Raw genomic sequence first — 26,715 nt, 5'->3', positions numbered from 1 at the left:
GCCTCAGTTTCCTCTATAAAATCATAGGTTGTAGTGAGAAATAAATAACATAAAACCCTAAGAAATGTCCCAGATTGCACAAGAGGTATTCCTCAAAGACATGCATTAATGTAGTCTTCCTTTTTGAGTCTAGGCCTTCCATTATAGGCTTTACACACTTAAAAACTGAAATCAAACACTTAAAAATCTAAAGCCCCAAAATAAAACAAAACAAAAAACCAGAAACTTTTGATTCTATAACAAGATAGAAATTACAGAAAATGATTGAAAAACATACATGGTAAACAGAGCTGACCCAAGGAAACTTTTAGTGTTATGCAATTTCCTTATAAAACAAAGGAATGAAAATATACAGTTAAGTAATCAAAACTAAGTGTTAAGTAACACCTTGGTTTTTAAAAATAGAAATCAATGCACTGGAAAAAATAGAAAAATGATAATATCAAATACAGGTAAAAACGTGAAACAGCAGAAACCCTCATACATTATTGCCGGGAATAGAAAAATGATATACCCATGTTCAAGTTAAAGTGGAAGATGAGCGTAGCCTTTAACCCCCAAGTCCACTTCTAGGTTTTTTTTTTTTTTTTAAATAATTACTTTTTTGTTTGATTTTTTTAAAGAGAGAGAATTTCAATATTTATTTTTTAGTTCTCGTCGGACACAACATCTTTGTTTGTATGTGGTGCTGAGGATCGAACCCAGGCCACATGCATGCCAGGCGAGCGCGCTACCGCTTGAGCCACATCCCCAACCCACTTCTAGGTTTTTAAAAATTTTTGGTACTGAATTTGAACACAGGGACACTCAACCACTGAGCCATATCCCCAGTCCTTTATTGCATTTTCTTTAGAGACAGGGTTTCACTGAATTGCTTAGGGTCTAGCTAAGTTGCTGAGGCTGGCTTTGAACTCATGATCCTCCTGCCTCAGCCTCCCAAGCACTGGGATTACAGGTGTATATCACCGCACCTGGCTAAGCCAGACATATTTTTAAAATATTTTATTAGTTATTGATAGACCTTTATTATTTGTTTATATGTGGTGCTGAGAATTGAACTCAGTGCCTCATACATGTGATGCAAGTGCTCTACCACTAGCCACAACCCTGGCACCTAAGCCCAGATTATTTATTTATACACACACCCACACCCACACACATATATATACATATATATATATATATTTAGTTATAGTAGGACACAATACATTTCATTTCATTTACTTATTTTTATGTGGTGATAAGGATCAAACCTAGCACCTCGTATGTGCTAGGCAATCACTCTACAACTGAGCCACAACCCCAGCCCCAAGCCCAGATATTTTTATCACCAAATGTTTTCAAATCTTTGGAGAACAGATCTCCTAAAAGTTTAAAGAAATAAAAGAATCCTTTCTTTTGTGGTAGTTTATTTGAAAAATATTTCAAAAAACAGCTTAAGTTTTGTTGTGTCATTTAGATGGGAGGTAAAAATAAAAAAAAACCCAATATCTAATTTTAATGTTTAGGTGTGACAGTTCAAGAAAAGGAAATACAAATGGCCCAAATAAACAGATATTCAACCTTATTCTTAAATGAAAACTGTTCTGAGATTAAAATACCATTTTCAACTAATAACATATTTACTTTCTTTCCATTGCAGTACTGGGGATGGAACCCAGGGCTTCCTGCACGTTGGGCAAGAGGTCTATTATTGAGCTACATCTCCAGCCCAGATCAAAATGTTTGATAATTAGACTTACAAAGATTTGAGAAAATAGGGACTCTTGTGCATTTTTGGTGGGACTTTCAATTGGCACAATCCTTAGAGAAAGCAATTCAGCCAGTACCTGTCATAAATTTAAAAATGTACAAATCTGCTGACTTAGGAATCCAGTTTTATCTTAGGGTAACTCATTCATGCACAATATATGATCTATGTACCAAGTATAAAATGGAAGCAATGCTTGTAATAGCAAATGACTGCAAATAGAAATGTGTCAGTAAGCAATATATTCATACAATAAAAAAAAAAAGAGCTGTGTGCACTGATGCTCACCTATAATCCTAGCAACTCAGGAGGCTGAGACAGGAAGATCAAGAGTCCAAAGCTGGATAGAGTTCAAAGCCAGCCTCAGCAAAAGAGAGGCACTAAGAAACTCAGAAAGGTCCTGTCTCTAAATAAAAATACAAAATAGAGCTGAGGATGTGGCTCAGTGGTCGAGTGCCCCTGAGTTCAATTCCCAGTACCAAAGGGGGAAAAAAAAAAAGATCAAGCAAGCTACCTACTGGTATGAGACAATTTCAAAAACACCACATTAGGTAGAAAGGACAAGCCGAAGAAGAGTGTGCAATGTAATGTACCATTTAGGGAAAATACCTCTCGAAAGATATTTAATGAACAGAAAAACTTTGAAGAGGAGGCTGGGGATGTGGCTCAGTGATAGAGCACTTGCCTAGAGTTTGTGAGGCCCTGGGTTAACCTCCAACACTGCAAAATAAATAAACAAAATCTTTGAGGAGGAACTGAGTTCCAAGGAGGTTTTTCACTATATGTCATTGTGTCTTCTGAATTTTTGAATGTGAATATGCTACATGTTCTGTTGAAAATTTTTTTTTAAGAAACCCAATTTTAAAATAAAAACTAGAATTGCAAGTCAGGCATGGTAGTATGTGCCTGCAGCCCCAGCTCCTCAGGAGGCTAAAGCAGGAGGATCACTTCAGCTCACAGATTTGAGACCAGCCTGAACAATACAGTGAGACCTGTCTCAAAGAAAAAAAAGAAAGGAAGGAAGGAAGGAAGGAAGGAGGAAGGGCGAGCAGGCTAGGGGTATAGTTCAATGGTAGAAAACTTGCCTACTCATCATGAAGCCCTGGGTTTGAGCCCCAGTACCACCAAACAAACAAATAAAAAATTCCCAAAATATTCTTTTAAATCAGTTCAATTTAGCAAGTATTATATATTTTTCATTTGACTGATAAACTTTTCTACAATCCCATTAAGTCTCTCAGGCTCCATTAGTTTATTTACTAATTCCTGCTCAATAGCCATTAGGGCAAGGCCACTAAATTTCTCTTCTCCCATGTTATGAAATAAATATGTTTTAAGACGAGGCAATATAGAAAAGGAGTTTTCAGCAGTTGGTGAAGTAATTGGCCAAGACAAAGCAATATATAACAACTTTGAGATGCAAGGAATACTATTATGAAGACCATGCTGAATAAACAAAGAGCCAAGATTGACAAAGGTGATGGAATCATAATCTATGACAAAGTTGAGTTTTGCATAGTGCCGATAAAATCTAAGTTCAGGGATAATGTCTGCATCAAGCTGATAAAATTCTTGAATATGTTTGGCTGTTGCTTCATTTAATGGTTCGTTCCATTTAAATAGTAGTTCTGAAATCTGCTTCATTTTGCAATAATCGATCTCTGAAAAACATAACTTTAAATTTTGTAATACAGTATCCAGTCCTTGGTAATAAATATTAATCTTATATTGTTCTTCTGTTGAAGTAGGAAACATACTATCTGAATTGTCAAGATCTATAGTTTTCTGAATTTTTCGTCTTCTCTGAAGATAAGGTTTTTCAACTTCAAAACCTTTACTGGTTATTTTTTTACATATTTCCTCTGCTCCATCCCAGATAGTTTGAAAATATACATCATTTCTTTCAGATGATAAACATTCCAAAATTGCTTCTATTTTTGAAGACAAAGAAAAAATGTCTATGGTTTCACTTTGAAGCTCTTTGGAAAGAATTCCTGTAACACTTAACACTCGATAAAGTAATTTCAAACAAAAGATAAATTCAAATTTGGAAACCAGTGCCAACAAGTCACTCAATTCATCAGCCAAACTTGTATTTGAGGAATGGCTTGATACAAACTCCAGTGTTTCAATAACCTCTGGAAGATTGTCAATCACAGATAACAATGTACGATCGTGGACTGTCCAGCATGACTGTGATACATGTTTTTTGCATGTCTTGTTTTGACTTAGCTTAAAAATGTTTTGAAAATTTGCCAACATTTCCCCAGACATATGAATAGTGTTGAACAAAGAACTGAGAGTATTTAGAGCACAGCGGAGTTCTTTTACTTCTTTACAAAACCTAATTACTGCTAAATCTAAAAAATGTGCATAACAATGTATATATAAAGCTCTAGGCTCTTCTTTCCTGAATTCTGCTGCAATTTTATTAAATTTTACCCTCAAATTAGTGGTACTGTCATAGGACTGGCCACATATTTTATTAAAATCGACTCCAATTTGCTGCAGATAAGTTTTGATATTCCTATGTAAATGGGTCCCAGTCATCTTTTCAATATTGACGAAACCCAAGAATCTTTCTTTAATTAAGATAGACTTTGATGTTTTTTGTGGGTATCTTACACAAATTGAAAGTTGCTCTTTTGTGACACTATCAGTTGTCTCATCACATATTATTGAAAAAGCTGAGGAGATATTGATCTCATTCACAATATCCTGTAACATTTCAGTCTTTATTATTTCAATAATATCACTTTGAATTTGTGTACTATTATAGAAGTCAACTTGTGAACTCATCAGTCGAAACATTTCTTCTCCTTTATCTTTTGCTCTGATTTCTAACAATTCTAAAAAATTGCCTTTATTGATGGATGAAATAGACTGGTCATTTGCTCCTAAGGGTAAACACTGCTTTCCAAAAAATAAAATATTTTCTATTATAAGCTTTAGGTACTTTTTATTTCCCTCAATCTGATTTGAATTAATAGATAAATTATCACTAACAGCTTCATCACAAAACTGGTATTTCCTCCAAAACTGCAATGAATTCAAATGCATTTCACTTTTTTCATGCTTTCTGAATTTCTCCAGAGTTTTTTTCCAATTAGAAGTTCCTTGGGTTACAAATGACTCTCCTCTATAGCTAAAATTTTTTTGGCAGAACAACTGACACGAATAACAGAATGTCATATCTTTTTTAACACTGTTTTCCACATGCTGAAAAGGTGAATGCCAAGGTTTCCTAGTATTTTGTGATTTACCTTTAACTTTTTGTACTTTGGCTGTAAATTTTGGGTGACACAGTCCATCACTTATTTTCACAGAGTTCATATTGCACATAGGATCTTGGTTTGACACTTTATCTTTCTGTACTTCTATACTGGCACCAAATGTGTGCTGACTGAGTACTGATGAAGATGGCAAAAGTCTTGGCTGTTCCACTCTATTAGCAACACCATTACTTGATTCATTGGGTGAACTCTTAGAGATCTGTGGGTAAAAAAGAGAAAAATCACTGTTGTTTTAATAGTCTTTAAATAAAATACTGAACATATCTATTTTAATAACACAGTAAAATGAATATGCTATAGTACGAACTTCTCTGGGGAAACAAAAAAATTTATAATTTAATTATTTCAATCCAGATTCAGCATTAAATGTTTATAGAACCATTTTGTATATAGTTGTAATAAAATAACTTGTTGCTCAGGCAACTAGGATTGCTTAATAAGTAAAAATGAAGTAGGAGGAGGGAAATAATGATTAATAAATATACATAATACCTATATTATATGTATGCACATACATAATTATATATATAAAATCTGCTCATGAAAGAAAAGAGAGTAGACAAATAAATAAGGATAAAACTTACGTCTGTAATGACATTTGTCGTTACTGAAGAAACTGTACCTGTTAAAATAAATTAGAGCGTTACTTTAAGATCTCATAAACTAAAAAAAAAAAAAAAAAAAAAAAAACAGTATCATAATCTCTAACTGCTTATTTTATATCAGGAGACAAAAAAAATTAACACATACATTCATCAAGTATAACAAAACAATGTTTATATCAAATGTCTTCACATCGTCTTTTACCTTGTAAGACATCAATGTCCATGATGGGCAAGGCAACAGGATTATCTGCTAATGATACTATATTGCTAATAACTGGAATTGGATCTTTCTTTGGAGAAAGGTGCTCCATTGAAGTATCATGTGTCATGGAAACATTTGCTGAAAAAAATAAACAAAATACTTTCTAAAAATCAGGCAGAATGGGTCAAACCAGAAAATGTTTTGAGCTAAAATATAGCTCAGTAGTAGTGCTTACCTTGTATGCACAAGACCCAGGTTATTTAAGCCTCAGCAATGCAAAAAAAAAAAAAAAAAAAAAGTATTTCAAGGAATAATGCAAATATCTCATACTTTAGGATATTTCTGGGTATTGGAGTAATTTTTATTGGAGCTAAAGGATAGCCATTGTTTTCCCCCCGGGGGGAAGGGGGTGGGTAATAGGCTTTGAACCCAGGGGTGTTTTACTACTGAGCCACAACCCAGCCCTCACCATTTATTTTTAAAGAATTTTATTTAGAGACAAGGTGTCACTGAGTTCTTAGGGGCTGGTTAAGTTTTTGAGGCTGGCTTTGAACTTGCCTATCTCAGCCTCCTGAGCCACTGGTATTACAGGTGTGTACCACCACATTCAGCTGGATAGCCAGGTTTTTTAGTATACTGAAATAACAAAATGATCATTTACACTTCCATATCATTTTATATCTTTCACTATTATGCATAATTTTTTAGTACTTTTATACTATTTGTTTGAAATTATGAGCAAACGTTTGCTGTGAAATTACCCATAACAGAAAAGAGTCTTTTAGAATCTCTGAGTGAGTATCAATTTCTAACTCTTTCATAATTCACAAACTTCAGCATCATTGGAGTTAAGTTAGTGTCCATGTTAGTAGCAAAAGTTCTGTAATAGATATACAAATTCCAGGGGTATTATTCACCTGGTAGTCTATGTCAATAGCATCACTAGAAATGAAACACGTTGATGGAATACTTAGTTGGCCCTGGATTATATGTGCTTTTTCTATTATTGAATATTATTATTAACTTTTTTTTTTGTGTGTGTGTGTGTGTGTGGTGCTAGGAATTGAACCCAGGGGCTCTCTCTCATTGAATTACATCATCCCAGTCCTTTATTTTTCTATTTTTTGAGACAGAACCTCACTAATTGCCGAGGCTGGCCTAAAAATTGCAATCCTCCTGCATTGCTGGGATTATAGACATGTGCCCCTGTTTATTACTGAATCTTCAAGCATTTCTAACTACCTATACTTCATGTGAAAATGAAAGTAAAACGTCTTATTTTACAAAGCAAAGCTAAGTAAACATTCTATATTTATTAGAACTACTCAATCAGAAATGTATTGAATAAACTCAACATTGACTAACTCCTATGAACCAAGTTCTATAGTAGGTTACTCAATGTGTACTAATGTAGACATGCATGTGTTCATTTACTAAAGGATCTAAATACTCCAAAGACATGGATCCCTATTTTTTTTTCCATTAATCTTGTCTTAAAATGAAGAGGGTCTATATCAATTCTGTAATCAATCTAACATAACAATCTTTTTTTTTTTTTTTGGTTAATCTTAGCAAATAAATGTTACATCTCTGATGGTGACATAGCCATCCTTTTACACAGAAATACTAGAAAACAGTTTTTACAACTTTTAGACTGCTTTGACTTTTAGGTCAGTTTAATGTGGAAATGAATCCAGGTTACATATTAAAAGCAAAATATAGTTAAGTCAATAGTAATAATATAAAATTCTGAAGAAGCTAAACAAATATTACCTGTAGAAGATTCCACCTTAGCTTTATTATATGCAGAAAAACAATTAACAGAACAGAAAATCTCTGTCTTCCCCAAGTCATTAGTAATCTCAATCATTTCATCTGATGGCTTCAATGATTTGCAAGGAAAAGATGTAAGTATTTTGGCTGGTTTCTGTTTAGAGATTAAAATAATATTCATATTCCTGGCATAACATATATTGTTAACAAACAAAAGCATACCACCACTGCTTTTTTGAAATATTACAAACAATGACAATGAAGCCAATCTTTATACTTTCATAAAACCCGAAAAAAAAGACACTATAGATTGCAATGAATGAAATGAAGGAAGGAAAATGATAAATTATTTGAAAACTGTTTGGTTATTTTTTGGATATATTTAACAGCAATAATAATGATAATAATCCATATGCAAGCAAAGAAGAAAGTGGTCATAGAAGATATTCATCATCCCATGCAATGAAGTCTACCGAATAAATCAACAAAGTCTTATAATTATAGGTTTTTCTTCAATACCAGCTTGCACATCAACTTAGGAAAGCCTTCTACCTGTGCTAAGGAGGAGCCAGGGTGTTTTAATATATACTACAATATACTATGGGAGCCACCATGTTTCTAGGCTAACTTCGTGATAAAACTTACAAGCATATTGTAAGAAAACAGGATATAAGCAGTAAGAAGTATAGAGTATGATGAGTTCAACTGCAGGAAGTGTACAAAGGAAAAGGATAAACTGTGAGGTTCAATATCTATTCCTTCATACAATGACAATGATAAAACAGGACTACTTTTGGGGATACATGGTGGTAAGACAAAATGAAATATGCAAATTTTCTATGTGAAAGAGCAGAATATTGGAAAGAGAATAAGGAAATAAACAGAAGATAATGTTGAAAATTTTTATTTTTAATCTTTTATTAATATAAATTTTTGTTATACTCGTAATTTTTAGTTTAAGTGATCAGCTGGTTTTGCAGATACTGTGTGTCATCCTATTCTTAAAATGTTTTTCAAATTCTTCTTGTCTAGGATAGAAGGATCTTGCAGGTAGCACACCAAGAGACTCTAATGATGCCAGTTTCGACAAAGTGTTATCTATAGAGGGAGAAGGTCATGGTACGCTCAACTGTGGCTTTCAGAAGTTTTAAAAAAAGAAGCCTTGAAAGGCACAGCCTGCCTGGCCATTTTGATGCTGCCTGTGAGTTTTATATTCCATAATGGTGTTGGGATGTAGGTTAAGCACTCAATGAGGTATAACTTGAAACTGGGCTGTGATTGGTTGGTTGCTGGCAGTCCTATTCTATATTAAAACAATTTCCTTCTAGAAGCAGAGGCCACAGCCCCCTAACCATGAATTGTCTGTTCCCCCAACATTTCTAGTATGAGATTCTCACAACAATGGGAGACCAAGCCCCTCTGCAGATAATTCACTTGCTCCCATTTTATTGTGTCATCCTCCCATATAGGTTTAATTCCTTCCTTGAAGAGAGGGAAGTCACTATGTCTATTAGGTCCCTGGGATACACCATGTGGCTAGAAAACCTCTAGACCTGCTCCACATGGCAATCTGTCTGATATTCTGTTCAAAGCCTCATGAGCTGGTGGGATAACTAGGAGTCCTCCCATAATACCAGAGTACAGAGTTGTATTGTAGAGAATGCTTTACTGCAGGGGCAGCAGACTTCCTCTTGCTGCTGTCCTGAATCTTGTTCCATTTCTATCCTTACCATTCTTCTGGGTGTTATTTTCTTCATTTTTCTTTTTTCTTTTTTTGGGCAGTACTGGGGATTGAATCCAGGATCTCATGCAAGCTAGGCTGATACTGTACCATTGAGCTACACCTTAGCCCTTTTAAAAAATTTATCGTGAGACTGGATTTTTATTGTTTTTTGAATAAAAAGGGCTAGGGATGTGGCTCAGTGGTTACCGTAGCCTTGGGTGGTTCAATCCCTGGTACAAAAAAAAAAAAAAAAAGAAGAAGAAGAAATGGATGCAATCTCAAAGAACCAAAGGCAGAGTGTTTTCTCTGATATGTGGATGTTAATTTACAATAAGGGGTGGTGGAGATAAAGGGGGAAGAATAGAGGTACTTTGGATTAGACAGAGGGGAGTGAAAGGAGGTGGGGGTATGAGAGTAGAAATGATAGTAGAATGAATTGGACTTTATTATCCTATGTGCATATATGATTACATGACCTGTGTAACTTACTCTACATCACATACAACCACAAGAATGAGAAGTTACACTTCATTTATGTATGATGTGTCAAAATTCATTCTATTGTCATGTATAACTAATTAGAACAAATAAAAAAATTTAAAAAATAATAAAAGATACAAAACTCAAAAAAACAAAACAAAACAAAAAAAAGGCTGAGTATGGTGGCATAAACCTGTAACCCTATTTATACAGGAGGCTGAGGCAGAAGAATGACAAATTTGAGGCCAGTCTGGGACACTTAGTGAAACCCTAAATAAAGGAAAAAAAAAAGGTTAGGGGTATAGCTCAGTGATAGAAGGCCCCTGGGTTCAATCCCCTGTAATGGAAGAGGAAGAATACAAAAAAGATATGGTCAAAATAATTACAAATATTTCTAATATCCATTTTTTAAAATAGTAAGGCAACTCATTATTAGTACTGTTCAATATTTGAACATTTTCTAATTCTTAAATGTTCATTAACAATAAGAGTTTATTTCATTATAACTATTATACAATACTTTCATGTTGTTAGGGCATAGTGTTAGGTTGTGCTCATAACAACAATAGCCCTGCTCCATCCCATAAGCTAAAGAATTGGGTACTGAATGCAGGCTAATAAAAGCAGGACAAGGCTTACTTATTAAGTGTGAGTCAAGAAGGTAAAGAAGGAATGGCATTTCCTGCCTTTGAAGAAGGATTCTGTGCCTTCCATTCTCCCACTTCTGGTCCCAAGGCAGGATACTCTCAGGGTGGGAACATTCTGCCACAGAAAAGATGCAGTTCACAAATGACACATCTGAATTGCGGATGGGACTCCCACCTTTAGTTGCTTGTTTTTTTTTATTTTTTGGAGGGGTGGTACTGAGTATTGAACTCAGGGGTACTTAACCACTGAGCCACATCCCCAGCCCTTTTTAATATTTTATTTAGATACAGGGTCTTGCTAAGTTGCTTAGGGCCTTGATAAGTTGCTGAGACTGGCTGGGAATTAGAGATCCTCCTGCTTCAGCCTCCTGAACCGATGGGATACAGGTGTGTACCACTGCATCTGGCAGCTGCTTGTTTCCCCCCACCCCCCAGGGCTGAGGGCCAAACCCAGGGCCTCACATGTACTAGGCAAGTGCTTTGCCACTGAGCTAAATCCCCAACCTCCAGCTGCTTGTTTTTTAAGGAAGAATTTATAAGGATCAAGTAAGATCATAAAGTATCATATGAACAAGCTAGATATCTAACAGTCCCACTTCATGAAAGGGGATCACATCCCTAACTGTTCATTTCACTTAGTCCACCAAAGCAGGGTCAGCTTTTTTTTTTTTTTTCTTCTTTTTCTTTTTTTAGAGAGAGAGAGAGAGAGAGAGAGAGAGAGAGAGAGGGAGGGAGGGAGGGAGGGAGGGAGGGGGAGAGGGAGGGAGGTGGAGGGAGAGGGAGGGAGAGGGAGGGAGGGAATTTTTTTAATATTTATTTTTTAGTTTTTGGTGGACACAATATCTTTATTTTTATGTGGTGTTCTACCACTTGAGCCACATCCCCAGCCCCAGGGTCAGCTTTTCTGCTCTCAGAAAGAGACAGACTCTCCTATTAGAAGTAGGGGATTATTTCTCATTGGGTTATTTCCTCCAATGACTGATTCAGAAAAAGCATGTAACATTCTTTACATTGCATAGGTAAAAAAGAGTTAATTATATTTAGGATGTTTCATTTTTTTTCTGTAATAAAATTATGTGTATTATTTAAAAAAGAGTTAATTTTTGTAGTATAAACAGACTCCTGCATATTTACTTTTTCTTTGGCGTAAGACAATCAATATGAAATTCTTTAGGAGAATATCCACATAGTACTTGTCATGAATTATGTAAGAAGGAACTGTTAAAGTATTCAATTTCATCTTTATCAATTTACAAATGGAAATTATTCTCAATGGTACTAAAAATTACATCCCCACATTTTCCTAAAATGAAACCATTCATAGACCAACTGACAGAAGGAGCAACAGGTCTTTCTTCATACCTGCTTATATGGTGTAATATTCTTTGAACTATTAAAATAATGAGACTGTCCTTCCATTTGGAGTATGTGGAATAGACTAGAGCTGGTGTAACAGTAAGCGCCACAGTTCTCACAACAGTTCATGATAAAATTGTTAGCAGAGTGAAACTTTGAAAAGCAGTCATTACTGCAAAGGCTATGTTTCACTTTCTGGTATTTTACTTCATATTGAATCTAGGATTTAAATAAAAGATTTAATACAAACTCCGATATTCAAGCAGAATCAACAGAATCCCTCTAGTTATTAAAAAAAAATTTCAACTTACAATGGTTGTCTTCTGACACATATTACACTTGGTCAAAATGCTATTAGTACACACAGTAACAAATGGTTTTCTTTTTTCTTCATATGAGGAAAGACAAGACTGGCTGCAAAAATGTTTGCTAGTAGTATTATCTTCCAGCTGAACACTGATCATATCCTTCTGATTTAAAATGTCTCTAAAAATAAATAACAAGGACACCATTAAACACTTTACCCCGATTATCATTTCTCTTTCATAAACTAAATGACCCCTGACCCCTCAAACAAGTCCCTCCTTGCTCCTTCCTTTACCTTAAGAACTGTGAAATGGTAAAAACCTGAATTTGGTATTTAGTTCTACCACTTACATTTAGAAACCATGGATAAATAATTTGTACTCTCTGAATGTTAATTTTATCAGCTTTAACAGAGATATAAAACATCTGAACATATAGTTTTTAAAATAATTTTTTTATAGTTATAGATGAACAGAATGCCTTTATTTTATTTGTGTATGGTGCTAAGGACCGAACCCTGTGTCTCACACATGCTAGGCCAATGCTCTGCAACTAAGCTACAGATTCAGTCCGTGATCACAATTTTGAGGACTATTTAGCTTGGATTAGTTGGTGCTAGTGTTAACAGAATGATGATGACAAATCACATATTCATTCCTGAGAAACACTGAAATTTATACAACATATCAACACATGGTCTGCCAATTCCTTGTGTGTGTGTGAAGGATGGTCCCCAGATATTTTCCAGGGGACTATAAGATCAAAACTATTTTTATAATATTAATGTAATTGCCTTTCTCACTATGCTGTCATTTTAACTGATGGTATAAAGGCAATAGCAATTTCAGTCTGAAAAATAAGTATATATTCTTGCAAGTTCTTTAAAAAAATTTTTTTTATACTTGTAGATGGACAACATGCCTTTATTTTATTTATTTTTTTAATGTGGTGCTAAGGATAGAACCCAGTGCTTCACGTGCTAGGCAAGCACTCTGCCACTGAGCCCCAGCCTCACCCCCCTCATGCAAGTTCTTAAGAGCACCATTGACAATGGCTGAAAGATGAAAACAGCTCAAATGTTCATCAGTGGACACATGGATAAACAAACTGTGATAAATACATACAGAAGAATATCACTCAACTACTAAAAACAGAATGAAGTACAACAGAATGAACCTTGAAAACATGAAAAGGTTGAAAAAACAGACACAAAAAGTCATATGTATATCATTCTGATATGAAATACTCAGAACAGATAAATCCATAGAAAGAATGCCATGGTAGTTGCCCAGGGCTGGGGACAGAGGGAAATGGGGGAAAACTGCTTATTGAGTACAGCACTTTACTCTGAATGATGTATATGTTCTGGAACAAAATGGAGGTGATAGTTGTCCAACACTGTGAATGTACTAGATGCCAATGACATGGTTGATTTTTTTATTATATCAAATTCACCTAAATGAACTGGGAAACGAAAAAAACCAATGGTAGGTGAAACTGTTGCAGCCTTAACACAAATCAAGGCAGTGACAATCAAAATGTAACAACACACACATTCACTCTAAAACAAAAATCATTTCTGTTTCAATTAAGGATGTCCTTAATGAAACACAAATATTTTAAACTTAAATATGATAATTTTAATGTTCCTTATAACAAAATGGGACATGGGCATAAAAGTACTTTCCCTGCCCACCAAAGGTGAATGACTGTCTCAATGAAAAGCCTACATGGAATGTTTAGAATTATAACCTGAACAAGTCACTTTTCTTTCATGGATCACATTATTTACTTGAACATATGACTGTAAGACAAACTATTATCCAGAAGGTATCTGCCAAGTATTTTCTGGAAAATGAAAAAAGTGGATCTATCACTTCCTACAGTCTTGCCAATGATAAAATTCAAGCTTTCAATGATAAATTAGGAGTTTTTGAAAACTTGTATTTGCTACCTTAAGCTGGATCTCTTCCCAACATTTGAAGACTTTTCTGATGAGGCTGGTGATGATTTTAAAAATATTGCATAATGAAATATGTCAACATTTGAAAGATTTGAAGAATGCAATAAATCAACATTTTCTAAATGACAACAGCATGCTATTACAAAAATCATTCACTGGTAAAACATCTATTCAAAATACAAGAGAGGGGTTGGGGGTATTGGCTTAGTACATTTGTCTAGCAAGTGCAAGGTTTTTCAATCCCCAGAAGTAGGAAGAAAAATAAAAAAGGGTACAAGACAAATTAATATATTTTAAGACTATAGAGTATTAAAAGTTCACTGACATGGTTTCAGAATGCACACTGCAACTATTTTCTTTTTTTTTTTTTTTGATAGTGGGTACTGAACCCAGAGGCACTCTACAATAGAGTAACACCCATAGGCCTTTTTAACAGGGTTCTGCTAAACTGCCCAGGCTGGCCTTGATTACAGGGGTGCACCACTGTACCTAGCAACACTGCAATCAAAAAGTGTCCACAAATATCTAAAAGGCTAATGAAACACTTCTCCTTTTTCTAATTACATATTTGTGAGGCTATATTTTCTTAACTGACTCTTAACATTTTGCAACATATGGAAAACAAAAGCAAATTTGAAAATTCAGACAGATATTAAAGTGGTTTGTAAAGCTGATAAAACAATGCCAGTTTCTGAAATTAATTAAAAATGCCATTTTATTTTTAACATAGCAAATTTGATAAATATAACCTGTATAAACCACAACTCTTTGATCTTCAATTGTTGACTTTGTTTTGGTACTGGAGACTGAACTCAGGGGTGAGTTATATTCTAGTCCTTTTTAAAATATTTTACTTTGAGACACAGTCTTGCTAAGTTGCTGATGCTAGCCTGCAATCCTCCTGCTAAGCTTAGCTTCTTGAGCATCTGTGATTATAGGCATGTGCCACAAGAGTCTTCAATAGTTTTAGAGTGTAAAGAACACCAGCATAGTGACACATGCCTGTAGTCCCAGCTACTCAAAGAGTCTCAGGGAGGAAGATCTCAAGTCTAGGAGTTTGAGGCCACATAGGCAACATAGCAAGACCCTGTCTCATATTTAAAAAAAAAAACAAAAAATTAAAAGTATAAAGGGTTCTTAGATTACAAAGTATGAGAACTGCTGCTCTGGGAAATACAGATACCTGCCTACCTAGAACCCTCAGAATATCAGTCTTTGAGGACAATGGTTTTCAAGATAAACTCCTTCTAAAATCAATATTACTTTAACACTTCCACATTTTAAAATTTTAAATGTATGTATCATGAACTTTCCACCTTTTAAAATCGAAACTAACAGATTCACATAATTATCACATCAGTAATTTTACTGTTTCAAAAACTGAACTTCATTCCCAGTACTGATCTTGTTCTTTGGAGTAATATTTAATATTATGATCAATGCTCTTGGACTTATGAATACACACTATAAAATCAGATCATGGAATAATTAATTTGAAGAGGTGATGGTAAGAGAAGAATGAGGGACAGTGTGAGAGTAAATAAGAGGTATAGATATTTGAGGTACATACTTAAGTCAGAAAGAAATTAGCCAGCTGGGAAAGGAGGCAGAAGAAACTGCATCAGCAGATACACGAAAGTCAGAAAATGTGTACTACTAGTATTTTTTTTAAAACTATTGTCAGCATAATAGAATGTTGGCTTCTAATCTACTTAATTTAAAAAATTAAAATATGAATCTCTGCTAGAAGGACCTAAAGCTAAACTCTGAATACATGTGTGAACAACTTTTATATAAATAAATCAAGCATTAGTGCATAGGCCTATTTTTTTGCCTTTATTAATTGCTTCCTGGATTTCTAGTTGGTTTCACTAAAGTATAGAAATGACACTTCTTAAATATATGCTTCTCAAAGATAAGTCATAACTTTCTAATATGATTTTAAATATCTGCAAAGCTAGCTTTCACTTGGTTCATGAATTAAGATAAAAACAGCATTAACTCAAATCTGATGTTAAATCATGGCTATAAAAGAAAACATAGGGCTGGGGACACAGCTCAGTTGGTAGAGTGCTTGCCTTGCATGTAAAAGGCAATGGGTTCAAAACAAAAAAAACAAACAAAAAAGAAAACTTAAGGTGGATGCAGTGGCACACGCCTATAACCCTGAAGCTTGGGAGGACGAAGCAGAAGGGTCATAAATTTAAACACAGCCTCAGCAACTCAGTGAGACCCTGTATCAAAACCAAAAAATGCTGGGGATGTAGTTCTGTGGTAAAATCCCCTTGGTTTTAATCCCCAGTACCAAAACAACAACAAAACACCTTAAAATGACTAAAAGTTGGCTAAAATTTTGAGAACTACAGAAGAGGGTAATGAATGTGGAATTAAAAAATTTTTAACAAAGCAATTTACTATGAATAATGATAGCCTCTCCTAGTCTAAACATTACTACCATCTTTCCACCAACCTACAATTTTTAATGAGAAAAAACTTTATTATAGAGGAAGTAAAATTTGCCTCTCAGTTTTGCTCATACTTGATTTGTATACCTTAAAGAACAACTTACACACTAAATCTTTCCTGTTTCAGCCTTTTTCAATCTGTCTGTGAAGCTGCTGCTGAAGAAAAGTAATGAGTATACTCCAAACAGAGCAACTTGATACCTTAACTTCTCAGGGCCTCTGTTTCCTCAAAACCAAAAGAAAAGGTTTGGATTGGATGATCTCTCTAAGGTCCCTTCCAGTTTTATGATTCTGCAGAGAGAGAAAGCAGGCTAAAGAGCGTGCCATATAGCCCATAGCTAAACAGGAAAAAGACAAAGGACATAGTATAGTATTGAAGGGTTGAGAAAGCAAAAGAGACAGATAAGTAGAGTTTCAGGGAATAAGACTTGAAGCAACAGTTAACACCTGAAGCAGCAGCCAAATGAAGAGCTGAAATAACCCACAAAAAAAGTCTGTGAGTTTGTTAAGGGAATAACAATAACAACAGTGATAGTCAACATGTATGGAATTCTTATTATATGCCAGTATTGCTCTGATTGAATATATTACTTAATGCTCATAAATCTTGTGTACATTCCATAAAACAGGTGGGAATACTAAGAAACAAAGAAGTTCTCAATGCTTCTCAAACTTTAGCATGAATATGAATCATATGGGGATAAATGCAGTTCTGATACAATAATTCTAACTGGACCTAAGAACCTGTATTTCTAGTAAGCACTAGGATGATGATAATATAGTTGCATGGGGATCACACTTTAAATAGCAGAATGCAAATAAAGGAAACAAAATTCAAATCATGGCAACTTAATTTCAAGACAAGATAACATTTGAGAAGAATTTATTATATTTAGAAGTTAATATAATGGTCTATAAATGTTCTTGTTTGGCATTAGCATTTTAATGATTGTTAAGAAACCAGAGTTAATACTATCTTAGGACTTGCAAAGTCAAAATGTCACTAATCCAATCACAGAGACCAGACCTACCTACATACATGTACATTTATCTATGCTTCTTAACTTTTCAAAATAATTAAGTAATTTCACTTACCATTATAATAGTAATGTAATATTATTCTACATCTTGGAAGATCCATAAGTTCTATGACTATATTTTTAGTAGGCTGTTTCTTATACAGTTAAATGATAGAACAGAATGAGCATCTCTATAATGAGCATTCCTATAATCCCTACTTATAGAAAATTTCAAATGAAAGCTCTGCAAGTCACATCATTTATAAGGGAGAGAGAAAGAATTGCTTGTGGGTTAATTTCTGTAAACCTCTCAATTACTAAAAACTACTTCTGAACAATCTATGAGAGCAACTGAAAGCAAAAGCATTTTTTCAGTTAATCAAGGTAACATATCTTTAGAAAATTACAACTAATACTCTGACCAAAATCTATGTAGGGAAGTAAAAGGTAAAATTTAGAATTATATACTTTGTGCAGTTTGAGCAAGTTCTTTTGGCAGAAGCTGGTGAACTGGCAGATGAAATATGTTCTATGATGCAAGGGGTAGAGCAGAAAAGCTGAGTAGACCCTTTCCTCTGATAAGCAGTTTGCCCCTTCTGGAGGATTTTTTTACAACCACAACAGGAAACCTGAACAGTTGTGGTTGAAACTGAAGGAAGCATTTTATTTATGCCAGATGACGCCAGAGAAAGCTGAACTCCTGTAGTCAACTGTGATGCTACAAAAACAAAACAGGAAGAAGCTTATTAGTATTTTCAACAAATTAAGTATGCATTATTTTTTTAAAAAAATATTTTTTCAGTTGTAGTTGGACACAATACCTTTATTTTATTTATTAATTTTTGTGGCACTGAAGATAGAACCGGGGTCTCACAAGTGTTAGGTGAACGCTCTGCTGCTGAACTACAATCCAGCCCCTAAGTATGCATTCTTTCATTTTCTTTTAGAGTTTACTTTTATCCAACCCCCAAAAATGCAGTATTCAAAGGTATTTTTAAGAAGAATAAATTTGTTATTATGCTAGTCAGAATAAATATAATTAACTTAAATAATTCTATTACCACTGTCTGAAAATGTAGTATTTATTTTCAGTTCATTCTCCTGAGTTTTGGGTTGTTGGGCTTGACAATATTCCTAAAAAAAAAGAGTTGAAAATAATGAATATAATGTACTTAAAACAATCATTCAATAGAAAATGATAAATTACACTTAAGTCTGTTCAATTTAGCTGTATTACTGAATCAAACCAAGGTAAGAGGTAAGCATTCTCCTTCTGGTGCCCTGTGGCTGATAATTTTAATTTTCTATGACACCAATAACTGATTGGTTAATATCAGGTTACCTTTTTTGGTGTAAGAATTAGGTAGACTGAATTCTATTATCACACCAATTGAAACTGGCCTGTTAATCCTGACTTCTGAGGTGAGGTAAATGGTTTAGTTTCAGCTTGGTGACATTGAACTTTAGTGACTTCATTTTGATTTTTAGCTCAGTCTGCTGGGGCCCAGTGCAGGAGCTTAGTCCAAAACAATGGTCTTCTATAATTTTTTACTCAACAACTGCTACTACCAATAGAGAGTAGACATAATGACATATATTTTCCCTATTGTTTTAATCATTAACAGTTCATTATCTTCATAAATACCTTAAACTTAGAATTGTTGTATTGGGCCAAATGATTCTTATGAAGTAGGATTTTCTTTCAGAACTAGAGGCAATTTCATTTCCACTCTATCTCAACTTAATTTGTATGTGTGACTGTCCATGGGTTGAAAAAGCAATCGTTAACTGCTAGATTAATATTTCCAAATGTCACTAATTCAATACTGATCTAATTTATATACTTTTCTTTTTTCTTTTTCTCTTTCTTTCCAAAAAGAGAGATGGAGCCTACCAATGTTGCCCTGAACTTCTGGGCTCAATCAAGCCTCCTGCCCCAGCCTACCTAACAGCTGGATTATAAGCATGTGCCACTGGATGTTTAGGCCATTTTCAATGGAAATAAGTTACAACTAAATTATCTTGCCAGGTGTAGTAGAACACACCCATAATCTGAGCTACTCAGGAGGCTGAGACAGGAGGATTACAAGTTGAAGGCCAGATGCGGCAACTTACTGAGACTCTGTCACTGTTGTAGTGCTCCTAAATTCAATCCCCAGCATCATCAACAAAGAAAAGAATGTAAAATATTTACTTGAGTATTGTCAGGTTCTGTCTTAATTTCAACTAGCCGCTCCAGCTGTAATGCCATTGTCTTATGTTCACCATCTGAAGGTTGTCCTTTCATTTTAGTATTGCATGCAAAGGAATCTTCCAGTTCTAAATTAATGGATTTCTTCCTGGGAACCGTGTCCAAATTCCTGAAATTAAATATTGATAGAAGTCTGATTTTAAAATTAATATTTTAAATATGGTAATTTTGTGGAATCACAAAAGAGGTCTTAGACAACTCTGCATCAAAGCTCCTTCACAGCACCAACACCAGCTTCCTTCCTTTCTTTCAATATTTCTAGATAATTTTGCTTTACAGTCTTTGACAGCTAATACCTCTGTGCTTTCTTCTAGAACTAATTCCCATTTCTGTTGCCCTAGGCCTGGATGCAGATACCACAAAACCTACAAATTGTCTGGGATTTTTGGTTGTATGTTTTGTTTTTGGTATTGGGTATTTAACCCAAGTGTGCTTTTACCACTGAGTCACCTCCCAGCCTTTTTTTATTTTAAGCCAAGTTCTTTCTAAATTGATGAGGACCATGCTAAGTTGTTGAAGGTGGCCTAGAACTTGGGATTCTCCTGCCTCACTCTCCCAAATTGCTAGGCATGCACCATCATGCCTGGCTTTACTAACTACTATAGAGGGTAGGGATAACTTACTCCATGGGCACAAATTTACATTCAACACATACAAAAAGAGAAGTTAAAAGCTGTTACAGGAGTAATCTGAGATTTGTGGTTTTATTCTGGGTTAGTATATGAAAGACCCAAGTAATTCTGCCATTAGTTTTTTACTGAGGTTAGGGCCTAACCACCCCTTTATCTCCATGTTCTCAGCTTGGAAAGCTCCTATTCCAAGGTATAAAACTAAGTAATTAATTATAGACTGACTGTTGAGAGCCGCAGCCAAAGCAGCCCCAGCAAACTTCCAGCTGATTGGCTCCTCTGCGGTGATGCTCATTGGGCTTTTTCCCCGCCCTTTCAGACCATGGAGCTGCTCATTGGGGGACTCTTTTGGCTCCGCCCATGCGACCCAGCCAATCTGCCTCAAGAGCGGTTGAGGTGCTGGCTGGAAGACACAGTGGTGGCAGTTGGGCTGCCTGGAGATATCGGGTGGTGCAGCGTGTGTTCAAAAACAATAAAGTTTGTTCCAGCTTGACAAGTGGCTCGTGAATTGTGCCCAGCCAGACTGTGGCATTTGGTGGCCTGCACGGGAACGACTGAGGGTAAGTGATAAGGTAAACTGCTCGCCCCTGAGGGCAGGGCAAGAGGATGGATAGCCATTTTAAGATTCTTCTTTCCTTTTGTTTCGCTTTTAAGTTGCCTTGTTCAGCTAAAATTTGGGGGTCAACAGAGGTGAGGCAAAGAACCTCACCCCCTCACTGGTACAAAGGCCTATCCACAGGTGTGGCTGTATACTGGACCGGTAGTCAATGACGGGTAAGATCCAATTGCAATGGTTCCAACCTAAGACAGGAGGTTGACGCCTTGAGGTCAGCTTGACAGGTAAGAACCATATGTAATATTGGACAACCTAAGACAGGCATGGTCCCTAAGCCACATGCTTGTTGTTTAATTAAACAGAGAGGGGGAGATGTTGAGAGCTGCAGCCAAAGCGGCCCCAGCAAACTTCTAGCTGATTGGCTCCTCTGTGGTGATGCTCATTGGGCTGTTTTCCCGCCCTTTCAGACCACGGAGCTGCTCATTGGGGGACTCTTTTGGCTCCGCCCACGCGACCCAGCCAATCTGCCTCAAGAGCGGTTGAGGTGGTGGCACTCGGGGAATTCCTGGACAGCTCGGGTGGTGCGGTGCGTTAAAAAAAAATAAAGTTCGCTCCTGCTTGACAAGTGGCTCGTGAATTGTGCCCAGCCAGACTGCGGCAACTGACAGTGCAGTTAATAATTCATATAGCCAGTGTTTAGCCCAAATGAGCAAGGCACACAATCTGTACACCAAAACGCACTGGAAATTAATTAATATATTGTCTTTGAGTAGATTCACTTCACCTGAAATAGGTTACACATGTCTATCAATTAAAAACAAAGATGGCCATACTACCAAAAGTGTTATACAGATTTAATGCAATCCCTATTAAAATTCCAATGACATTCTTCATAGAAACAGGAAAAGCAATCACGAAATTCATTTGGAAAACTAAGAGAACCCAAATAGCTGAATCAATCCTTAGCAAGAAAAGTAATGCAGGAGGTGTCACAATATGAGACCTTAAATTATACAATAGAGCCACATTAACAAACACAGTGGTATTGGCATCAAAACAGACCTGTTGGGCTGGGGATGTGGCTCAAGCGGTAGCGCGCTCGCCTGGCATGTGTGCGGCCCAGGTTCAATCCTCAGCACCACATACAAAGATGTTGTGTCCGCCAATAACTAAAAAATAAATATTAAAATTCTCTCTCTCTCTCTCAAAAAAAAAAAAAAAAAAAAAAAAAACAGACCTGTAGACAAATGGTATAGAATAGAAGACACAGAGACAAACCCATATAAATACAGTTTTCTCATAAGGTGCCAAAAAAACATTGGATAAAAGAGAGCCTCTTCAACACACAGTGCTGGGAAAACTGGAAATCCATATATAGCAAAATGAAATTAAACCCTATCTCTCACCCTGCACAAAACTCAACTCAAAAGTGGATCAAAGATTTAGACACTAGAACAGAGACTCTGCTCCTCACAGAAGAAAAAGTCAAGCTGAGGTCATAGCTCAGTGGTAGAGCACTTGCCTAGCATATGTGAAGCACTGGGTTTGATTCTCAGCACCACATATAAACAAACAAACAAACAAATAAATAAAATAAAGGTCCATTGACAACTAAAAAAAAAAAGGAAGCCCAAATCTTTACCATGTTGGCTTAGGAACCGACTTTCTTTTTTTGGGGTAAAGGGTGGGTACTGGGGATTGACTTCAGAGGTACTAGACAACTGAGTCACATCCCCAGCCCTATTTTGTATTTAATTTAGAGACAGGGTCTCATTGAGTTGCTTAGCACCTCACTTTTGCTGAGTCTATCTCTGAATTTTCGATCCTCTTGCCTCAGCCTCCTGAGCCACTGGGATTATAGATGTGCACCACCATGCCTGGCAGGAACTGACTTTAACAAGATTCCTAAAGCACAAGAATTAAAATCAAGAATCAATAAATGGGATGGAATCAATCTAAAAAGCTTCTTCACAGCAAAGGAAACAATCAAGAATGTGAAGAGAGCCTACAGAATGGGAGAAAATCTTTACCACATGCACCTCAGAGCAGTAATCTCCAGGATATATAAAGATCTCAAAAAACTTAACACAAATAAACAAATAACCAAATCAATAAATGGGCCAAGGAACCAAACTGACACTTCACAGAAGATATACAATTGATCAACAAATATATGAAAAAATGTTGAACATCTCTAGTAATTAGAGAAGTGCATATCAAAACCACACTGAGATTTCATCTTACTACAGTCAGAATGGTGATTAAAAGAATGCAAGTAACAACAAATGTTGGCGAGGATATGGGGGGGAAAAGGTACACTGTTGGTAAGGCTGCAAATAGGTGCAACCACTCTGGAAAGCAGTATGGAGATTCCTTAGAACACCTAGAATGGAACCACCATTTGACCCAGCTATCCCACTCCTCAGTTTATACCCAAAGGACTTAAAATCAGCATACTACAGCAACTCAGCCACATCAATATTTATAGCAGCTCAATTCACAATAGCTAAGTTATGGAACCAACCTAGATGCCCTTCAACAAATGAATGGATAAAGAAATTGTGGGGGGTGGGGTTGTAGCTCAGTGGTAGAGTGCTTGTCTGGCAAGTGTGAGGCACTGAGTTCGATTCTCAGGACCACATATAAATAAATAAATGAATGAAATAAAATAAAGGTCTGCCAACAATTAAAAAAGAAATTGTAGTATGGAATGGAACACTACTCAGCCTTAAAGAAGAAATTATGGATGGAGATGGAGAATATCATGCTAAGCAAAATAAGCCAATCCCAAAGAATTAAAGGCTGAATGTTTTCTCTGATATGTGGATGCTAATTCACAATGGGGGGCGGGGGCGGCTAGGGAAGAGTGGAGATACTTTGGATTAACAGAGGAGAGTGAAAGGAAGGGAGAGGTATTGGGGTAGGAAGGATAGTAGAATGAATCGGACGTTATTATCCTATGTGCATATATGATTACATGACCTGTGTAACTCTATATCCACAACTAGCAGAATGAGAAGTTATATTCCATTTATGTATGATGTGTCAAAATGCATTCCACTTCATGTATAATTAATTAGAACAAATGAAAAAAAACAAAACAACCACCACCACTACAACAAAACAAAGCACCTATGAGTTTTGGCATCTTGGAACCCCTTCAAATGTGATATAACAAATTAGAGAATACTGGAAAGCACCCTGAAAAAAAGTATTTCTGAGGCAGGGAAAATGTCTGTCCAATTATCAGAAAAAATAAAGAGCAAAACAAACCCATATATGAATGACGACAAAATGTACATGAGAATAAAACAAGTCTCGAATACTAGTTTTTAATGCAGTCCTTCCCATCTTTCCAACCAAGGGCTAAGTCACATTTTTTTGTTTTGTTTTTTGGTACTGGGGACTGAACTCAGGGGCACTCAACCACTGAGCCACATCCCCAGCCCTATTTTGTATTTTATTTAGAGACAGGGTCTCACTGAGTTGCTTAGCGCCTCACTTTTGCTGAGGCTGGCTTCGAACTCGCAATCCTCCTATCTCAGCCTCCCAGTGGCTTTTTAGTTTTAGGTGGACACAATATCTTTATTTTTATGCAGTGCTGAAGTATCGAAACCAGTATCTTATGCATGCTAGGTGAGCACTCTACCACTGAGCCACAACCCCAGCCCTTTAATTACATTTTTGATTAACAGTCAAAAGATAACTGTGGGGCTGGGATTGTAGCTCCTTGGCAGAGACTTGCTTGCTTTACTTGTGTGAGGCACTGGGTTTGATCCTTAGCACGGGAGGCAGAGGGGAACAAAGACATGCTGTCCTCCACAACTACAAAAACAAAACAAAAAAACTGTGGCATTATCTGCCTACTGGTCAACACTGCCTGGGAATAATTTAAACCTTTTTGATTTAGAGTCTGAGGATGGTAGATTTAGAGCACATGTTGAGAATGCACAGGCCCTGGGTTTAGTCTCCAGAACAGAAAAAAGAATTTTTTTTTTTTTTTTTTTTTTACTTAAACCAAAGGGGAATTTATTATAGAGCAGAGATCAAAATTAATTTTTTTTTTTGTTGGTATCAGGAATTGAACCAAGGGGTGCCTTAACCACTGAGCCATATCCCCAGCCCATTTTTTAATTTTGAGACAAGTTCTTGCTAAATTGCTTAGGGCCTCCCTATGTGGTTGGGGCTGGTTTTGAACTTGTGATATATTCACTCACATAAACCCTAGAGGGAAATCACTACCTTTTTTGGGGGGGGGGGCAAGGGGTACTGGGATTGAACCCTGGGCCTCTTGGAACCCCTTCAAATGTGACATCATACAAATTAGAGAATATCATGCTAAGCAAAATAAGCCATTCCCAGCCCTTTTTGAGACAGGGTCTTGCCAAGGTGCTGAAGCTGGTCTCAAACCTGAAATTCTGCTGCCTCAGCAGCCTCAGTCATTGGGATTACAGGACTGTACTGCCCAGACCAGCTAAATCTAAATTCACTACTTCTGCAAGTGCACCTACTCCATGCTCTTGCCACAGTCTAAGAATTAAATAAGCAAAAGTAATAATGAAATTCCTGTTATAACTTTTGGAGGCCTCTTGTGTATTTTGACAGGGAATACAAGGTATTGTCAGATGTTGTTGGTGATTCAACTCTTACAGCAAGAATTGTTAATTTATCTACTTTCCAGCTTCTGGTTCAGTTTAACTGAAAAGTATGCTGACACTATACCCTGATTAAGCTAATTAAATTTAAAACTTTTGATTCAAGGAAATCAAGATATTCTCAATCCTGCACTTTAAAGCAAAATATATGGTGCCTTAATTTAATCCCAATTTCAAATCCGAATTCATCTCAAGAGCCAAACATTTTTCTTTTTTTTGAACACCGGGGATTGAACCCAGGGGCGTTTAACCACTAAGTCACATCTCCAACCTTTTTTATTATTTTGATACAGGATCTCGCTAAATTGCTCAGGGACTCTCGAAGTTGCTGAGGCTTCTCTGAATTTGGGATCCTCCTGCCTCAGCCTCTGGAGCTGCTGGGATTACAGGCGTGTGCCACCACGCCTGCCAACAGCCAAACTTTTAAAATAATTACATTTCTCTTTTTGTTGTTATTTTTTGTTCGGCGGTGCTGGGGATCGAACCCCAGGGCCTCCTACATGCTAAGCAAATGCTCTACCACTGAGCTACAATTGTTTCTTTTAGTTGGGACACCGTGTACCATTCTATTTGCAAAAACTGTTTCCAGATTGTTTGTTTGAAAAATCATCGTTTAATGCATGGAGAGCCAAGGGTGTGATTTCAATGTTTTAGAAACGGTGGTCGCAGACAGAGCAAAGGCAGAAAGCCGGGTTACGATGCAGGAGCAGTGGGCGGCGAGAAACCTCTGAAGCAGGAGCAGTGACCCCGAGATTCTCGGCGGGTGAGGTCAAAAGAGGCGACCGACGCTCTCCAGGTCAGGGCTAGGCCGCGAGTCCCCGACCCCCAGGTGCCAGCATTTGTATTCAGGGCCCCGTCTCTAGAACCCGGTTCCACCCGCGCAGCATCCTCCCTCAGACAGGAGAAACTCTGCCCCTTTCCGGTAACGCGCAGGAGTAAAGACCGAAACCAGAGCCGCAGAAGAGTAGCCTTACTAATTTCTCTCAGGAACGCTCGCCGCAAGCAGCTTCTCAGGGTCTCGTCGACGCAAACGGCCCCGCCG

General features: G+C 36.5%; 1 protein-coding gene across 3 annotated transcripts; it reads right to left on the bottom strand.

Annotated features, from left to right (window-relative positions):
• Positions 1-697: 697 nt before the first annotated feature.
• On the bottom strand, positions 698-26,715 carry Zmym1 (zinc finger MYM-type containing 1). 3 transcript variants are annotated; one of them, XM_026393498.2, is made up of 10 exons: positions 26,648-26,715; positions 19,777-19,942; positions 18,644-18,716; positions 18,051-18,300; positions 12,141-12,315; positions 11,836-12,048; positions 7,624-7,777; positions 5,851-5,988; positions 5,628-5,665; positions 698-5,242 (listed from the first exon to the last, which is right to left on the bottom strand). In XM_026393498.2, the coding sequence occupies exons 2-10, from the start codon at positions 19,867-19,869 to the stop codon at positions 2,936-2,938; spliced, it is 3,441 nt and encodes a 1,146-aa protein (XP_026249283.1). In that variant the 5' UTR covers positions 19,870-19,942; positions 26,648-26,715; the 3' UTR covers positions 698-2,935. The 3 variants fall into 3 exon arrangements, with proteins under 3 accessions (XP_026249283.1, XP_026249281.1, XP_026249282.1); XM_026393496.2 differs by lacking the exon at positions 11,836-12,048; XM_026393497.2 differs by lacking the exons at positions 11,836-12,048; positions 18,644-18,716; positions 19,777-19,942; positions 26,648-26,715 and adding an exon at positions 16,765-16,854 and having other exon boundaries at positions 18,051-18,088.

Source organism: Urocitellus parryii, chromosome 11, assembly GCF_045843805.1.
Source record: "Urocitellus parryii isolate mUroPar1 chromosome 11, mUroPar1.hap1, whole genome shotgun sequence".
Classification (NCBI taxonomy): domain Eukaryota; kingdom Metazoa; phylum Chordata; class Mammalia; order Rodentia; family Sciuridae; genus Urocitellus; species Urocitellus parryii.
This window is presented reverse-complemented; position numbering and strand designations above follow the sequence as displayed.